We start from the raw sequence: 16,284 nt of genomic DNA on the forward strand, positions 1-16,284 counted from the left end.
CTGGGTTCGAATCTGGGCTCTGGCCTTCCTTTGTGTTCCAAAAACTCAAAATTGCCCACAGGTGTGAATGTGAGTGGAACTTCTGGATGAATTGAAGCAAACAAGACCAAGAAGCTTTCAAAGGATTTATTTGTAATTATCATTGTCAAACATTATTATCATTATTATTTTTTTGTACAAACCCAAAATGAGAAGACACACACAAAAAATAAAAAATTGTGAGGCCTTTCTTTGTCCTGGAAAGACAACATTTGAGGGGATGTCCTAAATAAAAAGTATTTTACAATTTGAGGTATGCAGAGTAGCTTTGCCTTACAAATATTACATGGCCGTGGTTTACACACACACATGCAAACAAACACACACACACACGCACGCATTGTGACATCATCGCTGTGACATCATCATCACATCAGCTCCTTTTTGTTTTGGAAATCATTTAATACATCTGTACGTAAAAGGCAGTTCAATGCAGTGACTCCCAACCTTATCGGGTGTGTCATCTAGTTTCACTAAGTTATATATATCTAATTATTTATTAACTACAAATAATGTATCGCCTATCTATGCCAGCGACGTGTAGTGACATGCAAAAACAATTCAATGCTTGCGATGGTGCATCGTTTGACACCAACGTTTTTGATATGTCAAATTGTTTTGACCCGTCCACCTGTTTCACAAAGAATTTTTGGAGAAGACTTTTGTTTTTGAAATGATTTAATTTCACCGAACTCATCCACGACCGTGGCCGCTTCGATTCGTCGACTGGAATCCAGCCATTTATTGCCACTAACAAAAGTGCTCGTTAAGTATGTTTTCCAAACGGGTAGGCATGGAAGAGGGTCCTACCCAGCTTGTGTGTGGAATTCAAGCTTCTACGTAACTGTAATGACAAACAGAGGCCAGTAGATGGCAGTGTTGCACCGCTTTGGATTTGATCGCAGTACAACTTTTGAGTAGAAGATAAAGATTAGGCCGTGAATCTCGTCTTGCCCCGTCGATTATCAGCGAGAAAATTGCTGACGCGTTGGATGTCGGACAAGTTTAGGCACCTCACGTCCGAATGTGTAACGTACAAAGAGTGTATGTGTGGCGGTAGGTAGTAGAAAGCGTGTGTCGCTATGGTGCCAAAAGGTTCATGGTATGATCCATTTTCTCTACCGCTTATCCCAGGTAAAAAAAACAAATAAAACCAAACGCTAACGTTCAACTCGAGCCATGCGGTGAGTCAGCGTCGCTCTTTCTTAGTTGCGTTTTTCCGTCAAAAGCCCTTTCTCGGTCTTGTTTTTGTTATTATGTTAGCGCCAAAGTCACTATTCTGACACTAAGACACTATTCTGTTTGGTGCTCATATTGTGTATTGATTTTTTTTTTTTTTACATTGACATTTTAATTTGGCGAGGTGCCGTGATATTTTTCTCAAGTAAGATTGGGAAGCACTGCTCGAACGGAAAAATAGGACCAGATGGAAGCGTATGCTCTCTCTTTTCGTTTCTCCAGAATCACACAAACGGAAAAAAGACGCACACGACGAGCATGCCTCCGCACGAGAAAGTCACGCAAACCGACACGCAGACGCCGCACAGACACACACAAAGATCATCAATTGTTTTGTGTTGAATATAGCCCTTAGTGTCAAGTGTCCCTTAGTGTCATCAAGTGTGCCGCCGCCCGCCCGAGCGGCGGGGTGGGTTTCACGTTCCCAAAGCGTTGACGCTCGATACGATGGCTGGCGAGAGCTGCGCAGACGACAAACCACGACGACATGGCGGAATTCTCCATTTTTGTAGGATGCGGGCCTTGAAAATACACTCGAGTCCGGCCAGGACGAGTTCCGACGCGCGGGCCAAGTCGCCCCAAAAAAAAAAAAAAAAAAATTGGACCATAACTTCATACCTTTTTTTAATCCACAAGAAGAAGGAATTAGGAAAGTGTATGTGCCATCTGAATTTGAGCTCAATTTTTTAACACTGAACTTTTTGAGTGTCAAAATGAAACTTTGAATTTCCAAAACCATCAAACGACAGTGGCTTTCTCCGAAAATGTTTTTTATTTTTATTTTTTTTAAATCCGATTCATCGATTTATCGAAAAAAATCAGTTGCAGTCCGACTCTCAAAAGTATTATAATAATAAAAATACACAGTACAGTGGATTGTAGTTCGGCATTCACGGATTCACCTAATCGTGGATTTTTTTTTGGGGGGGGGGGGGGGCGACCCCAAGTTATTTGGAGAATCCCACCACCCCTTATTTGCGGTATTTTTTTACCCCTCACTTGTGTGTGTTTTTTTTTTTTACCCAATTCCCCGCTTATCAGCATTTTTTAAGTGGAAAATGTTTTTGAAAAAAAAAAAAATATAATTTATAATTTCTCGAGTTTAGTTTTACATTAAATCTTAAAATGTTGACCTCGTCTACACTCAATTATATATAATGAAATTTGGTTACGCAGAATTTTTTTCTACTTCTGAAATGTTTTTTTTTTTTTTTTTTTAAACTCAAGAGTTTGATTTTGAAGCTAAAAATCAGTGTTAAAAATTCAACGCCGATGACGCCATATATGGGCGAGGATGTTGCACCTTCACGGCACCTTTGGAGCAAACGTCCGAAGAAAAAGGTAACTTTGGGATTTTTTTTTTTTTTTTTTTATACAAACCTTCAAACGAAGGACAACGCAAACGGGAGCTCCCTTTCCTTCTTTTCCTCCTTCATCCCGTCTTCCTCCGTTTCCTCTCACAGCCGTGGAACAAGGTTCATCCTGTCTTCTTGAAGTAACACACTTAAGGGTTCTTCGTATACCACACGGTAGAAAAAAAAATATGTTTTGCTTACGTTGCGTGTTTCGGCAACTACTGTTGTGTGTGTTTGTGTGTGTATGTTCAGTCTGTAAATGTATATCTGTGTGTGTCAGTGGATGAGTGTGTGTCAGTATCTGTGTGCCATTGTGTGTACATGTGTTGGTTTGTGTGTGCGTGGGATAGTTTTTGTGTACGTGTGTGTGTGTGTGTGTGTGTACTTGTCAGATTGTGAGAGTAGCGTTGCCGAAACATACGTCAGGTAAGATTTCGTTGTTGCGCGGCGTACAAAAGAAGCCCGAAAGCGCGCCGGCCTCAGACGGTGACTTCGTTCTTACTGGCGGTCCTCAGGGCGTGGCCCCCTCCCCCGCCCGGGATGAAGTGGAGCTGCTCGACGGTGTTCTGCCGCTTGCCGGCGAAGGCCGCGCGGCGGGCGTTGGGGTGCCCCCCGTCCCAGCCGCCGTGCTCGTGGCCCGGCGTGGGGTGGGAGTTCATCTTGATCATGTGGTGGCGCTCGGCGGAGGGCGTGACGCAGATGTTCTGCTGCGACTGGGCCTTGTGGTGGTGGCTCAGGCGGCCCATGGCGGGCACCGCGCCGCCCGCGCCTCTGTCCGACATCAGGCCCACGACCATCGGCTGGTCCTCCAGGCGGTCGGGGGACACCAGGAGTCGCTCGTGGGACCTGCAAGCGCACGCGTCATCAACAAAAACACTGGACAGGTTTACGAGTTTTACTTTCAAACTAAAACTCATACTGATCAGCTACGAGTATGTCAGCGTGTGTGTGTATGTGTGTTTCAGTTTGTGTGTGTGTTTGCGTCACCTGCGCAGCGTCTGCGACGCGGCGCTCCTCCCGCTGCCGCCCATCATCACGTTTCGGTAGTAGTGCTGCTGCTGGTTCTTGAAGAGGCGCGACAGCGTGTTGCCCTCGCCCAGCGCCAGCAGCTGATCCTGGGAGCGCACGCGGCGCGGCGGCCGGTCGAAGCCGCCGTAATGCGCGGGCACTGGCAGCGGGTACGGGTTGGGCGCGGAGGGCGGCGCGTACGGGCGGGGCCGGGAGCCGTCGAGCGGCAGGGTGCCCCTGGAGGAGCCCGACGTGTAGTCGCCCGCCCAGGGAAGGTAGTGCTGCGACGAGTAGAAGGACGGCGGCGCGTTGGTCGAGCGCCGCTTTGACGAATAATAGCCGGAATACTCGTCCAGCTCTTTCTCTGCCGCACAAACGCCACACGTGAAAAACAAAAGTAAACAACCCGTCACCTCGGCGACGTTTGATTGCACTTTGCATTGTTTGTCTCTGTACGCACACAAACACTCCGAAACACACTAACTCCCACAAACTCACCCAGCTTCTTGAGGGAGCTGTATCTGCTGATTTCTGGCTGCATGGCGGCTTCGTAGGACGGCGGCAGCTGCGCCAGGTTGTGGAAGGAGTGCGAGAAGGACGCGCGGCTGCCGCTGTGCCGCGTGCCGCCGCCCGCCACCAGGCCGCCGCCGCCGAGGCCCTTGCCGCCGCTCGCGATGAGTTTGGGGCCGCACGACAGCTGCGGGGTGCCCATGTTGTTCATGCGGGCGCCTCGCTCTGGAGAAAACCCACAGGACACACGCACGGTGGTTGGTGCATGGCCGCCGTCTCCTTGGCGACAACAAAAACTCACACAATGGCTACATCTCATCTCATGTCTCGTATTTGTGACCCTCCTCAATCCGCCGTTGTTTGACCAACACCCTAAAGTCATTGTCACTCATACACACACACACACACACACTATGTACAGTATATACACACACACAAGCAAAAACACACACTTATTCACAGACATACGCCCACACTGACACGATCACAAACATACTGACACATACGCACACAAGAAAACACACACTGATGCACTCATATATATATAAACACACACACACACTAAATGACACACAAACATGGATACACACTGACATATACACACATACAGTGACACACGCTGAAACACGTGTACACAAACACTGACGCATGCACTGAAAAACAAACAACACGCTCACACAAATTAATGTTAAAAACCCCAACGACTTATAATGAAATAATGAAAATGATGTGTCATTTTTTTTACTCCTGGGTGATCCCCCCCCCCTACCCCTTTCACACCAAGCGGTTTTCAAGTTTGCCGGCCAAGCAGCGAGACGAAGCCGACGCGTGCGTCTCGCTCGCTCGCTCGCACTCGTTTCTTGTGCGGAGTGCAAAACAAAGCGTCGCGGGGATCGATACGCGCAGAAAAGTGATCTGAATGCTTTTATGCAAGAGCGCCAGTGTGGAGGAGGGAGGCCTCGCTCTTTCGGGACGGGTACACTCATTTTCATTACATCACACGCACACACACACACACACGCACAATAATGTGGAAGCCATTACTGTTTTATGGTAATTTAAGATAAGTTTGAAATAGTATTAATGTAGGCAGTTCATATTTGTTTCTTTTTTTGAGAGAGAGGGGGGGGGGGAGCCCCTCAAATAGTGAGAGTTGGCCGCAATTGTAAGATGTGAAGACGTGCTGGTACGAGGATGTTGTCCGACATGTGAGCCAGATAAAAAAAATGCTTGCTTTGCTTTTTGTTGCCTTGGAAACGGCCAGAATAATGCTTAGTGTGGCAGGAAGCACGAAGTGGGGACGGGGAGCGGGGGCGGTCTTGTGGCAGCGGGCATGTGAGTGATTGATGGGGAGGTCAGAGAGGGGGGAGGGGGGTGCAGGCTGGCATTAAGCAGAGGCCAAACCAGACAACCTACACACAGGCACAAACATGCACACACACACATGGAAGCCAACATGTGAGTGACGGTGGACGCCAAGGAGGGCGAGGGGTGGGTGGCGTGCACGCTGGCAGAGGGCAGAGGGCATACCAGACAACCGTCGGGACAACTAGAAAAACGCGTCGGCGGGCGCGAGGGCGGCGTAAAATGGGAAAATGTTCTGAGTGGGCAAAAATGGACTGCACCCCCTGTATGTCAAAATTGGAACTAACCCTCGATTTGGACCAGGATTCATCTGAAGGATTTTTCAATTTTTTCACGGAACTGAAAAAATGACAAAAACGGAGTTAGCCCACTCTGGTGGCCCAACTGATGGCCCACTAAAAGGTTCTCCCTCTAATTGCCTATAGAGGCCACGTGATGGCTGCAGAGCACTATATGAATCTCCTCAACTCACTTCAACATAGTTCACTGGCACCGAGATGCCACATGATGGTGCCGAAGCAATACATGATATGACTTGAGCACAAAAACAGTGAATAGCTGCGTTTGGAACGTTCTCTCAAGACTGGATTTTCTCTTGGGATTAGATTAAACTTTTGTTGTTTTGGGGCTTACTGGCAGTAAACCCGAAAGTTATAAGGAGTACACATTTATGATTATCAGTTTAAAAGTGACGGTGGCTTCCCAAATCTATGAATGAACGTGAGGCAAGTTACGTTTTTCGGAAGTTGAGTCCGTTGAGCGCGCAGCTGACACATCCAATATGGCGGATGCGCTGACGTATCGCAGCAAACGGCCAACCCGCTCAATGAGCCGTCTTTGTCTACAGTCTATGTATATACAGTACGTTTACGTGTGTCATCGCTGCGAGACGCGATTGGATGATCTGAGAGCTCGTCAAGGTCCTGAAGGACAAAAAGTCCAAGAATCCCGGAAAGACAAACGAGCTGAAGTCGGTCACTTACTGCGGTTGTCCTTGCTCTGGAGGATGGGCGTGTACATGTTTTTGGCCATGCGTCCGTTGGAGGTGGTTAGCATGTTGTTCCTCTCGCCGTGCCGCACGGGACTGGACTGGTGACGCAGGATGTCCACCAGCGACCTGGCGACAGCAGCCAATCAGTGCCCCGCACGCCGCACGCACACCCCCCCGCAAGGCTTCCCCGAGCGGCGTCTCACCTCGGCACGTTGGCGTCTCGGTTGCGCGGGCGCCGCGCCACTTTACTGAAGGCGAGCCGCACGCCCACGGCCACCACCAGCGTGAAGGAGATGACGCCGCCAATCACGTAGGCCGTGCTGTAATCACCGCACGGAGGAAGGAAACTCAGTTCAAGGAGGACACATGATGGAAAAATGATTGTTTTCATTGTTTGTATTCAGATTAGAGTGGCGCCACTCAAAGCAACCAAATCTGTTAGCATTAAGCTAGCAGACTTTCATTAGAAACAAAATGGTTTGGTTGAACATTTTGGGGTTTAAAAAAAAAAAAACAATGCTTAGAACTTGTGTCACTTTCACAGTAAACTGTCAACGTGAGGTCACGACCTTTGTCAGGGCACCCAAGGACTGATTTCCATGGCGACAATCTCACTTGGGTCGGCCGGCAAACGGGTTTGTTCTATTGCAACTCGCGAGTGAGTCCCGCTGTTTTGAATGCATTGTAAATAAGAGGACTTGAAAATCGAGGATGGACTTTGGGGACACAATGGAGCTTGCTGCGTTGTCTTTGTTGACTGTAATTTAAAATAAAATTAAAAAAACTGTCCCCCTCTCTCCCCCACCTGCTGTTCTGCTGCTGGAGCGTCTCAAAGTCCGGGTCGGGCTTGTTGTCGGCGGGCACGGTGACGGGCACCTGCGGTTCGGCCCAGTCGGGCGACTTGTAGTTGGTGCAGGAGTCCTGGTCCAGGCGGTTGCGCTGGTGCTCGCAGCAGAAGCGGTAGTGGCACGTGCCGCAGCAGTAGATGTAGCTTCCCTTGGAGCAGTTGAAGGTGCTGTCGAACTGGCCCATCACGTCGAAGTAGCCCCTGAGCGGACAAAAACACAATCGTGGCCGTCGGATCGCCCTCGCCGCAATTGCTCTGTCCTGACGTCGTCTGTTGTTTTCACGCATTATTAACCAATTGAAAGTGTTGCCAATTCTGCGGCAAATCTACTAACACTTTTAAACGCTTAACTGTCCCGGAAGTGTCGCAAAACTCCGTCTCTTCCCTCACTCTGCGGGAGCCGTGTGGCATTGTGTCGCCTCAAGATTGAAAGACTGGGTGATTTTTAGACAACAATGAGCGACAATAATTAGGTTAGATTCATTTGAGTAAGGCTGTTTTCTTCCAAATGGCTAAATCGCTATAACGCAGAAGAAACTGGTCAGCCACAAAGGCAGGTGCGCATGGATTCATTTCTGCCTATTAAACTGCTTAGTCGCCTCATTGTTTCATTTACCGCTTCACTCACTTACTTACACTAAGACTTTTGAAAAATAGCACTGTAATATTTTCATCCATGACAGCATCGTAAAATAGCGATATTTTTTTTTTTTGGGGTGTGTATTAGACAGAGAACATGATTTTCATTTGGAACAATGGCATTTTTTATTTATTTACTGCAAAGCAGTCGTTTTGTAAATATATATATATATATGTACAATTTGCCTCGCTACATCTCTACAGTGCTACAGCACTGACGAGCAGTTGCTAGGCAACAGCAGGACGCCTCTGCAAGCGAGCATCATCCCACACACGTGTTGTACCTGCACACGTCCACGTCCACCAGCTGCCTGGGGGCCGGCGCCACCTGGGCGGCGCCCAGCGGGGGCTTGAGAGCGTCATCCGTCACGTTCCTGGGCAACATGGTCTGGGGAAGGGGCTTGAGGGGCGGCTCGGCCACGGGCGGCGGCGGTCGATCGTCGGCGTCCTCCACCTCCGCCTTCTTGGGCGCCCCTCTGGGCCCGGCGGCGGCGGCGGGCGGCTGCTTGCGGCCCGCGAGGAGGAAGAGGGGGGCGCGTTTGCCGGCCGGGGGGGAGGCGGCGCTGCCGGGCGGCAGCTTCCTGACATCGTTATCGGTGGTTACCATGGAAACAGCAAGGCAGGAGAAAAGCAGCAGGGAGCAGCATAATATCCCTGGTGAAATTGTGGCTTTCATCGTCATGGTGATGCTTTGTAAAAAATAGACAAAAACAACAACAACAACAACAAAACAGTCCTCTGCAGGGTGAGTTATAAAAAGCTTCCAAAGTATGAAAATTTTGGTCTGGCACCTGAATGTAAACGCAAACACGTCCTTGTGTAAACGCAGCTTGTTGCTAGGCGACGCGTTCAAACATCTCTCGCTGGAAATGTAAACTCGTCATCGTCCGAGCGGAGAGGGCAAAATGGTCGCCGGACGAAAAGGAGATGGAGTGTAAACATCGAAGGTGGCGTGTAAACTTTTCAAAGAGGCGACGAGCCTCGGAATCAAACCGGATGACGAGCAGCTGAACGAGCCTCAAGGCAAACGCGTGATAAAAAGCCCAGGTGAGAACGGCCACGGGGGGGGGGCGACGTGACCCGCGAGGCGGCGGTACGACGGGCCTACGTGCGAAGGACGTCGCCCTCGCGCCAGGAGTGTCTCTGCTCCGAATTGAGCTCCAGCCAACAAAAGAGAACGAAGAAGGGCTTGGGCCCGGCTCGAGCGGGGCAGCGCGGTCGCGTTCGCGCACCGGACATGAACGGGAGCGAACTCATCCGTCGGCTCAGAGAAGAAGAAGGGAGTCCGGCCTCGGGGGCTGTGCGGCTATGGCTTCGTCAACACACGGACGCGAGGTCTGCGGTGCGGTGTAAAGGGATCGCTGTCCGGTGGCGCGTCCTCTAGCGCCACCTGTGGAAGAAGGAGAGTCAAGAGTGACGCGGTCGGGATTAGGGGGCCCGAATCATTCCGGCGTCCCCCCGATGAGGTTTGGCCCGGCAGCAAAAGCTCAGACGGCTTCCGGCTGGAACCGGGAGAGGAAGTGCGAGAAGGTGACTTTTTTTTTTTTTTTTTTGCTTCTTCTTCTTGACACGCTCGTCACTTTGGCACCGGCGTTTGGTTTCAGACATCGGGGAAAATCTCCAAGGTGCTCACGGCTTCTTCCACCTTCTCCTCACGCTGCGACAAAACACACAAACACAAACGTCTTTGAGATTGCGTTTTAGTTCGGTCACACGTTTGGAATGGATTCGTGGCATTTCTACAGTCGCCCGTGCACTTTCGGACGGTTTTTGAACGAGACAGTCAAACGCAAAAAACGAAAACACTCGCGAGGAGCCGCTGTGGGCCACGACTCGCATCCAGACGTTTTAATAACTCATGTGAGGGAAAATGGGCTCTTGTTCACAGCAGAACGAGAAAGCTTGCTGCGTAATCTCAACTCAAGCAGTTGGTAAGTCTCCAAATTGCTAGACGATCCAAAAGACGTGACCGGAAACGCCACTGTTTCAAACACAAGCCACAGTGAGAGGTTTATGAAATAAATTCACAAATACCAACCTTAGCCCGATGAATAGCTAATGTGCACCCTCGTAATAGTGTCGACAGGAACAAATGCAAGTAAAGAGCAACATTTAGCTTGGTTTTCTACAACGACAGTACCGCAGATTAACACATCACTGCAATAAATTCTGGGTACCCATCATGCTTTTTGCTGACTACATTGCCCTGTTCGTCAAAGCTAATCGGTCTGCTTTATCATTAAAAAAAATATATATATATGTATATGCACATACACACATATATATAAACTTGATAAACATCATTAATTTGATAATTGATTAGTTGATAATCATTGCACCTCGACACTGAAGTACTGAAGCATTTGTACTTTGTTACTCTGCTCCGCCCTGCGATTGGCTGGCGACCAGTTAAGGGTGTACCCCGCCTCTCGCCCGAAGATAGCTGGGATAGGCTCCAGCTCGCCCGCGACCCACGTGAGGATAAGCGGAACGGAAGATGGATGAATGAATGAACACTCCGCCCAACTGCTGTTGTTCTAGTTCACTATGCGGCTGATTTTCGGTCACGTAACAAACATTTCCGTCTGTCCGCCTGCGCTGGTTGGGCCGCATTGATGGATTTGGGTTTGTAGCGCGCTGACCTTTCGCAAACCTCCCGGCATGCACCACGGCAGCCACACGGGCAGGAAGAACAAGGAGATGATGGAGGAAATCATTTCGGCCACCGCGCATTTGGAAAGAAAAAAAAAAAACACTTCTGTCCAGTGGGAGCTGAGCGGTGGGGATGTGTTACCACGGTAACCACAGCCGGTTGCATGTCCATGTCCAAAATATAAAATAAATAAATAAATAAAAGAGACTCAAGTCCGAGTACCAGCAGAAAACCCACACAAGCAGAGGCAGCACCAGATTCAAACCCAGAACCTCTGCACTGTGAAGCACACATGCCTAACCGCTAGTCACTGTGCCACCCACTGCAAAGACAAACTTGTACTGCATATGATTGCATTGATTCCTTTTGTTGTTGTTTTTTGTTTCCAGTGCTAAAAGTCATGCTTGGAGGAGTTTGGTGTGGAAGAACACCTCGAGGTTGAATTGGACTTTTGAGGAAAAAAAAAAAAAAAAAAAAAAAAAAAAAAAAAAAAGCGCCCATGTCTTTTTTTTAAGTTTGGCTGCGGCATTCCCAGCATTTCCCACAATGCACTTGACCCGCCCACACGGTGTGGGCGGGCGCTCGTTGACTCGACTCCGACGTGGGCGAACGCGGGCCGAGAGAGAGGAGAGAAAAAAAAAACAAAAAAAAAACAAAAAAAAACGATCGGTGCACCATCATCGTCCTCGCCAACGCTCGCTCGGCTCCGAGTGCGTGATGACGAGCAAAATAAAAAAAGGAGGACTATTAAAATAATAGTAGGCATTTCCCTCACTAGATTCGATAAAAAAGACATTTGAAATTAGGGGTGTGCAAACTTTTGTGCTCCAGGACCACATTCGACTTTTTGACATCCACAAATGAGTTTGACAAAGAAAAGTAAAAATTGCAAGTGAAATATATAAAATAATATTAGAAAAAAATAAAACAATTAATGCTTTTTATTTGTACTATTTATAATTTAATTGCAATTAATTAACCAATTACTTTAACCACGTATATTTAAATGCATATGTAAAATATTTTATTTCCTTAACATTTATTTGTTTTACAATAATAAATTAACCCAGTTAAAAATGGGTTGTAAATATTTTCTTTGAATCATAAAATAATGTTTCATTTCAATTATATTTTTTACAACTATTTTAATCAAAACAAATTAACTTAAATTTTAACTCTTTGTTAAAATGGTTAAAACTTTGTTAAAATTGTTAAAACACATAACATGTACTCTTCATGTAATCTTTCATTTGACTCAAAAAAATATGAGTAATGTTTGAAATTACAAGTTATATAGTATTAATAATCATTATTAAAAATATAAATAAGTAATAACCAATTATTTGATGAGATATAGGAATAAAAAAATTCTAATTTTAATCAACTACCTTTCGAAACAAAACCAGCTAACTTAATGTAACAAATATTACAGGACTAATAAATAAGGTTAAAAAAGCTAAAATATTACTATTTATAGATTTTAAAAATAATCACTGATTTTTAATCGTATACAATTAATTCAGTTATTAGTGTTAATCAATTATTTAACAATGTAAGAATCAGACTTGTTTTTGCTACATTGTTCAATAATTGATTGAACTTATGTTTCATTGTATTATTTACCATAAATCAATTTACTGATGAACGAAATGAAGGGTTCAAATCCCGACCTTGCCTGCGCGGAGTTTGCATGTCCTCCCCGTGCCTGGGTGGGTTTTCTCCGGGCACTCCGGTTTCCTCCCGCATCCCAAAAACAAGCGTGCTAGGTTGATTGCGTTTAACATAATCGGCTCACATTTATGACATCATCGCATCTGTCCCTGAGAGATGACGTCCACAAAGAAAGACATCCGTCCGTTACGCAGAGCGCACATCTGCATTAGCGTCGCGGGTGATCTGTCCGAATGAGGGCGAGAGGCGGGGAGCCGCCCGGGATTGGTCGCCAGCCAATCGCTGGAGCCGAACGACTGGTCGCCAGCCAACGTCATGGCACAAATTGACAAACGGACATTCTCACACACGTCCCGCCGAGTTGGAGGTCTTCATCGGAGCTAACGTGCTAACGTGGACAAGGCTAGCCGCCAGACAATTGTAAATGTGACATCATCATCATGGTGATCATCACGCATGTTGGCCTCCAGTCAGAGTGCGATGAGTTCAGCCGCACGTCGCCAGTGGGCGCGCGCGCGCACAAGCACACACAGCAGCTGTTGCAGCACTGTGGTGCATTTGTGTGTGTCAGCGTGTACATGTAAAGTACAGTATGTGACTGTGTGCATAATGGTGTGTGACGATGTGTGTAAGTGCGTGCATGTGTTTATGACGTGCATGTTGGCGCGTGTCGACTGCGTATGGGACCGTGTGTTACATTACAGTATGCGTGTACGTGTGTGTACCTTTTTTTCCCTCAATACACGCACGTGCAAACACACACTGAGCGTTGTGCATGTGTGTCTGCAGCGTTGATCCAAGATGGAGGTTTGTTGCATTGTGCCGAGAAGGCGTTCACGCGTGCACGAGAAGAGGCGCGTGCGCGGCGCCAACACTGCAGCAGCATCGTCACCCCCCCCCCCCCCCCCCTCGCCAAAAAAAATTATACGTTTGCCCTCCTCACCCTCTTTTTTTAAGATGCTACGCTACGTCTAGACTGCACAGCAGAGTAATTTTGTGTGTGTGTGTGTGGGGGGGGGGGGGGGGGGGGGGGGGTCGCTGCATTTGAGTGGCAGTTGTTATTGAAGAGGACGTATGTACGCACCTGTCGTGTTGGAGCGTGGCGCGTGGAAGAAACCACGTCGAGGCTGCCACGTCCATTCCTCGTGCAGATTAAAAAATGAATAAATAAATCAATAAATAAAAAACAGCAAATAAAAAAACACCAGACAAAAAAAAAAAGCGTATAAAAAAAGAGGCCGGAGGACGTGTGAGAGTCCAGTTGTCTGGCTTCTCTTCTGCCTGCTTGTCGTCGTTGCGTCTCTCGTCCGTCCGCTGCCTCGCTGCTTTTCTTTTTTTTTTTTCTTCCCTTTTTTTTTTTTTTTGCCCACGTTCGCCTTCTTCAAGTGGCGCCAATCAGCCAATCGGCGCGCGAGCTCTCGTAGCGCTACGAGCTGATTGGCTGGGACGCGTCCATGGCCGCCACCGGTTTGTTTTTGCTCCCTAGGGGAAATGAAAATGAAAAATAAAAGATGTTAACTTAACAGTATTGGGAAGCAATTATTTCCATGTAACGACTACTTAATTTCATTACAAACTTTATGTAAGTGGAATTCATTGCATTATTGTACTGGGAGAAAATGTGCAATGAAATTATAGTTGATTTTGGAAATTTACAATTTTAGTTACATTTGACAATTAGCCGCAAAAACTCAGATTATAATTTTTTTTTAATATCACTTCCTCCTTCTAAAGCCAACGCTTGTCATGTGCCATTCTGCTGTAGTCTCAAGCATGACATATTTTTCCAAATAGAACCTCAAAGCTCCATGCTTTTTTTTATTTTTTTTAATCCAAACAGTCAAAAACGAATTTACTGTAACGTTACTCAACATAAGCCAAGTGGAAATCCCACCTCAAAAGTCACATCATTTCAACATGAAATCATTTCAAAATCAAATCATTTCAAAAGTGTTTGAAATTGTAACGGGAAATCTTTTCAAAATGACCTGATTTGAAAATCGCATTTCAAAAAGCACTTTACAATGAAGTTCCACATTGTGTGATTTTAAACATCATTTCAAAATGACATCGTGGACGTTTGACTTGATCGATTGCAATCTGAGCACGTGAAAGGAAGAAGAAGAAGAAGAAGAAGAAGAAGAAGAAGAATTTTCATCAGCGCGAAGATGTCATGCCATCATCGTGGTAGTGTGACGAAGCCTTTTGCGCCGTTCGCGGTGACCTCGCCGTGACGCGGCTTCCTTCAAATCTCCAAAGGTGACGCGGCCGAACCCGAATCAGCATTTCGTTTCTTCACATTTATGCGAATGAGACGTTTTGTCCGAGGCGTCCTCTTGTCTTGCTCACTTGGGAGGAGTTCAAGCCGCAGGTTAGCGCAGAAAACGCTGGCAAAACGTTTGTAGCTGCAAAATTGAACCTCGAATTCTCATCAGTATGATTTGGATTACCATCATTGATGAAATGAGATTTTCAAACTTGTTTCCATGCTTTTTTTTTTGGGGGGGGGGGGGGGGGGGGGAGGACTTGATGTGAATATTAACAAGCACTGGTTGTTATGGCAACAAAGCCTTTAGCCCAGGGAGACGTCACCGCAACACAACGACAACAACACATTACGTGATTCAAAATCATTTAAAATGACCTCATTTCAAAATCACATCATTCTGAAATGACATCACTCTACATTGTAATTGAAACATCATTTTGAAAACAACATCATTTCAACATATCAATTTCAGATACCATTTCAAAACGCTCTCGTTTTAATGAAATCAATTACATATTAGACACAGTTTGATCATTTGGAAGACAAAGTGCTAACTGTTCGAGCAGTTTGTCTGCGCTTCAGCACCCCTAGAAACGCCCATGGTGCAGACACGGAAGTACAGTAGCGAAGTATTAGCAACCAAATATTTTGTTACCTCCACTGTGAGTACCCAGCAGCATCGATCGATGCCATGGCAACCCCCCGATGATACCAGGAAGGAGGAAGAGGAGGAGGAGGAGGAGGAGGACTCCGGCCCACATGTGACCCGCCGGCCTCCATCCTGCTGCTGCCGCCGCCGTCGCCATGGAGACACGCATGAACGAACTGGCCCCAGGAGGGCCCGGTGTTAAAGGTGGCGACGAATAACACGTGCACCGCTCTTCTTCACTTGGGGGGGGGGAAGAAGAAAAAAAAAAAACAATATTTAAACAAGTCATTTACATATGATATCAGAAAAATAATCAAGAAAATGAGCTCGGCCTTTCAAACGTGACATGGTGATTATTAGTTAGCAATTATTCAACAATAATATTATACTTTCCGCTTTGCACTTATTGTACAAATATCACAGTAGCATAATTTAGTACATAGCAACTTAATCCGTTTTTTTCCCCCTTGTTTACATGAACTTTCACACTTATTTTATTAATTCAAACGCTTATGTACGTCACCTCTCTGGTGACCGTCAACGAGTCGTCAATGTGACGACTTAAAAGTACTGTTGCTTTAAGAGTGTAAAAAAAAAATAATAATAATAATTAATTTTTTTTTTAAAATGAAGAGCAAACATCTGGCGGGCTGACCGCATGTGATGCCAACTCAACCAGAAGGAAGAAGAAGAAAAAACAGAAGAGGCGAGCAACATAGAGACAAACTGCAAAACAGGAACATATGGAACCCCCCCCCCCCCTCACCCCCCACAGTTGAGTCGGGGTGAGGCCAAGTGAAGAAGAGTAAACACATCCACTTGATAAGTGGGCCAACGGCAGCCTGGAGCTGCCACAGTCTGTGTGGGGCGCATGTAACGATGCCTGCAGATGTGGCCAACATGGGAAGAAGATCAGGTGTGAGGATGAAGAACATCATCATCTTCATTAACACGCTCACGGCCAGGGGCGTCGTACAGGGGGGGGGGGGGGGCAACTGTCCCATGGGGCTGAGCATTGTTGGGGCCCCTGGCTGGCTTACCTACACCCC

At 46.9% G+C, this 16,284-nt stretch overlaps 1 protein-coding gene across 1 annotated transcript; it reads right to left on the minus strand.

Moving 5' to 3' along the window:
• Positions 1–111: 111 nt before the first annotated feature.
• On the minus strand, positions 112–15,507 carry LOC133470840 (protein shisa-7-like). The gene is made up of 9 exons (XM_061759736.1): positions 15,242–15,507; positions 13,402–13,799; positions 8,278–9,650; positions 7,313–7,555; positions 6,711–6,827; positions 6,500–6,633; positions 4,140–4,376; positions 3,621–4,005; positions 112–3,479 (listed from the first exon to the last, which is right to left on the minus strand). The coding sequence occupies exons 3-9, from the start codon at positions 8,673–8,675 to the stop codon at positions 3,113–3,115; spliced, it is 1,881 nt and encodes a 626-aa protein (XP_061615720.1). The 5' UTR covers positions 8,676–9,650; positions 13,402–13,799; positions 15,242–15,507; the 3' UTR covers positions 112–3,112.
• Positions 15,508–16,284: the final 777 nt, after the last annotated feature.

Source organism: Phyllopteryx taeniolatus, chromosome 21 (assembly GCF_024500385.1).
Source record: "Phyllopteryx taeniolatus isolate TA_2022b chromosome 21, UOR_Ptae_1.2, whole genome shotgun sequence".
NCBI lineage: Eukaryota > Metazoa > Chordata > Actinopteri > Syngnathiformes > Syngnathidae > Phyllopteryx > Phyllopteryx taeniolatus.

What these genes read in the sequence shown, in the direction of transcription:
- LOC133470840 (XM_061759736.1), bottom strand. Translation starts at nt 8,675, where the DNA reads ATGACGATGAAAGCCACAATTTCACCAGGGATATTATGCTGCTCCCTG. An exon ending in CGAGACGCCAACGTGCCGAG is followed by an intron (nt 6,634 to 6,710) that starts GTGAGACGCCGC and finishes TGCTGTCGCCAG; the next exon opens with GTCGCTGGTGGACATCCTGC. An exon ending in CAGCTCCCTCAAGAAGCTGG is followed by an intron (nt 4,006 to 4,139) that starts GTGAGTTTGTGG and finishes TTTGTGCGGCAG; the next exon opens with AGAAAGAGCTGGACGAGTAT.